The 3423-nt window shown below is 35.1% G+C and overlaps 1 protein-coding gene across 1 annotated transcript in view; it reads right to left on the bottom strand.

Moving 5' to 3' along the window:
- Positions 1-3423, bottom strand: part of LOC109960890 (copine-8) — a 137119-nt gene that overhangs the window by 86845 nt on the left and 46851 nt on the right. Inside the window, exon 5 of the mRNA XM_020601317.1 lies at positions 892-931. Coding sequence (XP_020456973.1) covers positions 892-931 — 40 coding nt within the window. The remainder of the gene's footprint in view (positions 1-891; positions 932-3423) is intronic.

Below are 3423 nucleotides of genomic sequence, written 5' to 3'. Positions count from 1 at the left end.
TCTGACCTCTGTAATTGTAAACAAAGGTTTCAGTACCAAATATTAAGTTCTATTTTTCTATTGTATCAAATACTTATTTCATGCAATAAAATGGAAATAAATTATTTAAAAATCTAAATATGATTTTCTGGAATTTTTTTGTAGATTCTGTCTCTCACAGTTGAGGTGTACCTACAATGAAAATTACAGATCCGTCCATTCTCTGTAAGTTGGAAAACTTGAAAAATTGGCAGTGTATCAAATACTTATTTGCCCCACTGTACAATTGTGCATACAAGTGTACCTAATAAAGTTACCAATGAGTGTATAGTGTATACATTCACAAGAGATAGTAACAACACTGTTCCTGGTTTTCTACATAAATTGGTCATGAAATAAGATGAACACTGGAAAACAACTTAAATGGCTAGTCAACTGCTTTAATCAAGAAAAATCTTTGCAGGGGTACAAGCTGTATCAACCTCACTGAACAGCAATCCCATCCCTATGTTGCAGTAGACAGGACATAGCTTTTACTGTTTCCCAGCAAGCACCAAGTTATCACATTGTTGTTTCTAATTACCATTATGCTAATCACTGCTACAAGCAAGGAAAAGCATTGTTTATTTAATTTCTAAATGAACTACAGGCCATTCAGGGAATGTGCTATTACAGTTTATGTTAAACACACTCATTGTAATGGCCAGATTACTCTTATGTGGCTCAAATGAGGCTAATGGAAAGCAATGACAAGAACAGCAATCATGCACTCCCACTATGAAATCTACACGTGTGCAGAGACAGAAATAAATATAAACATACATGCCTGCATGTGCGTACACACACACACAAAAAAAAAAAAACACAACAAAACAAACAAAAAACATGTACAAGTCAAGTCTTGGTACTCACATGTTTTGACAGGTTGGCACTCTTTGAATCAACATCATACCTACAGAAAAACAGAAACAGAGAGATGAGTCAGTGAATTAGAAAGTGGTGGCTGGTGACACAAGAGGATTACAGACAGGGTAAATAAATCAGTAACAGTACCAAGCAGCTTGTCTTCAACAATTTCCACCAGCATCACAGGCTCAAAGGCATCCTCTATTAAACTGACACTAAATGGACTAACTGATGGTCACACATATGATTGTGAGAGTACATGTTTGTGCATGTGAGAGAGGGGGGGTCAACAAGAATCAAAGACATTATGCTAGTGAGTAACTAAGTGTTCTTCCTCATTTGTGTTTCAATCTTTTCATTAGTGTTAGTTTATTACTTGCAGGCCTTTCATACACACAGCGCTTGGAGAAAAAATTGGCCATAAGCTAGATGCAGAGACTAAAGAAATGGAAGCATTCAGACAAGCCATTCACTCAGCAATTTCAGGTCATTTCACCTACCACAAAAACTGACTGTCCTTTGCTGGGTAATGTTTTAGGATAAGACATTTGGGAAAATATAGTTACTTTATAAAAATGTTCTGGATAATAAACATCTGTGGATTGTTGATGCATGTTAGGTAATTTAGTTTCTAAAATTTATATGAATTCAAAGCATGACTGAGTATTTACTGAATGCAATAATGTGATATCTCACCATCAGCAGTTATTCTCAACCTTTTATAAATTCAAACTATCTCTACCATCTAACCAGGCACAGTCAGTTGTCCATCATCTACACCAGAATCCCAGCAACCATACGGACCTTTATGCCTTTGCATGCGTTTTTATATACTCATCTAAAAATATTTTTTCAGTGACACAGATTGTAAATAAGCTGTTTTGAAATCTATACACACTATTAATGGTGGTACAGACTTGTAGGGGTATAATTCATATTCAGAAGACACACTGTTGTATTCCTCTGTTACTGTTTTTATTTCCAAAGATTCTCTACTTCATGGGCCCGGGGGAGAAAGCATCCTTTCACCTGCTATCATCTCTGTTACCTCTATGGGCCAGCAACAGCAGCTATCCGTGGCTGTTAGACATGAGAGGAGCAACAAGCTACAGTAGATCCATGCACACACACATCCAAAATGCAGATGCACATATGAACAAACACTAAACTAGAGGAACATGCATGCAAACACATTTACACACAAAGACTACTTCTTTGAAGTTTGTGTGTAGGTGTTTGTGTGTGTGAGAGAAAAAAAGAGTAGTCCTACACACTGAGAAATACTAGTGTGTGGCTATTGAAATGAGACAAAATGTAAATGTAATTATGCAAAAACCATAAAAAATATCAAAAAGCTGTTTACTGTATGAATAGCTGAAGGGTTGCTGAATAGTTATTAGTTGAAATGGTGTCTTTAGCTGAAGATGTGCTCAAGATATTAAGATGTGATTTTTCCCATTCATTTGAATGGGGCAAAATTTGCAAAAAAAGCTGAATATTTTAAAAAGTATAAAAGTTACAAAAAAATCTGAATACACACAAATGTTGACCTTAAAAGGCTGAACATTTTGATACCAGAATGGCTTTTCTAGCTCAAAGTATGCTGAAGTTATTATTTTCCCATTCATTTGAATGGGAAAAACTTTGCAGAAAAAAGCTAAATAGTTCAAAAAGTATGAAGTTTAGAAAAATCCTGAATAAAAGCAGGAATATCCTTGAAGAGCTGAACATTTTGATGTTTGAATGGTTTTTTTAGGTGAAAGTACAGTATGCTGAAGTAGTTGAACACCAAAAAACGTATGGAAAAAATCAGAAGAAAGACTAGGATAACAATAGTGTAATAAATAAAGACAAGGAAAACATAGTGTGGATGCTTGTCAGCATACACATAATTACAGAAGTAAAACATGCCCACACAAAAGCCAGAAGTTGTTTTTGTTCCTCACATGTTCACTTCCATTAAAAATTCAAATCACTCAAGACACCATAGGCACACAGCCGAGGCATGGGTGCAGCTACCTAAACAAATCAGGAGGAATAAACATAATGCACGCACGTGCGCGCACACACACACACACACACAGATGTCCTAAGCATAAGAATGTCACAGCACAACAAATAAGTGTGTGCATTTGTGTGTATGCCTTTACAAGGGTGTATATGGGTGTCTTTGTATGTCTGTGTGTGAGCTGTATATAAAAAAGAGACTCTCACTGGAGTTTCATCTACGGTACACTACAATTCAAAAGTTTTACTGGTAGTGTAAAAGCAGAATGTGATGCTGTCTCTGATAAAAAAAAAAAAGGTATAAAAACGTGTGCTACAGTTTTAGCCTGTACACAAAGCTATTTTTAATCATACATTTGCAGCAGAGGAAAGTGATTCAGTGATTTTTTTAATCAAATAAAATTAAACAATGAATCTAATGTAAAGATATACAACTTAACACAAAAGTCAAAGTACTTCGTGTTCTTAATTTTTAAGTAACAAGTTTTTATCAGTACATTCATGTGTGAAAAATATACAGTACTAGTTTGT

The sequence above is a fragment of the Monopterus albus genome, unplaced genomic scaffold (genome assembly GCF_001952655.1).
Source record: "Monopterus albus unplaced genomic scaffold, M_albus_1.0 scaffold51.1, whole genome shotgun sequence".
Classification (NCBI taxonomy): Eukaryota; Metazoa; Chordata; class Actinopteri; order Synbranchiformes; family Synbranchidae; genus Monopterus; species Monopterus albus.
Note: the sequence above shows the minus strand (reverse complement) of the source record. Positions and strands in the feature narration are given on the sequence as shown.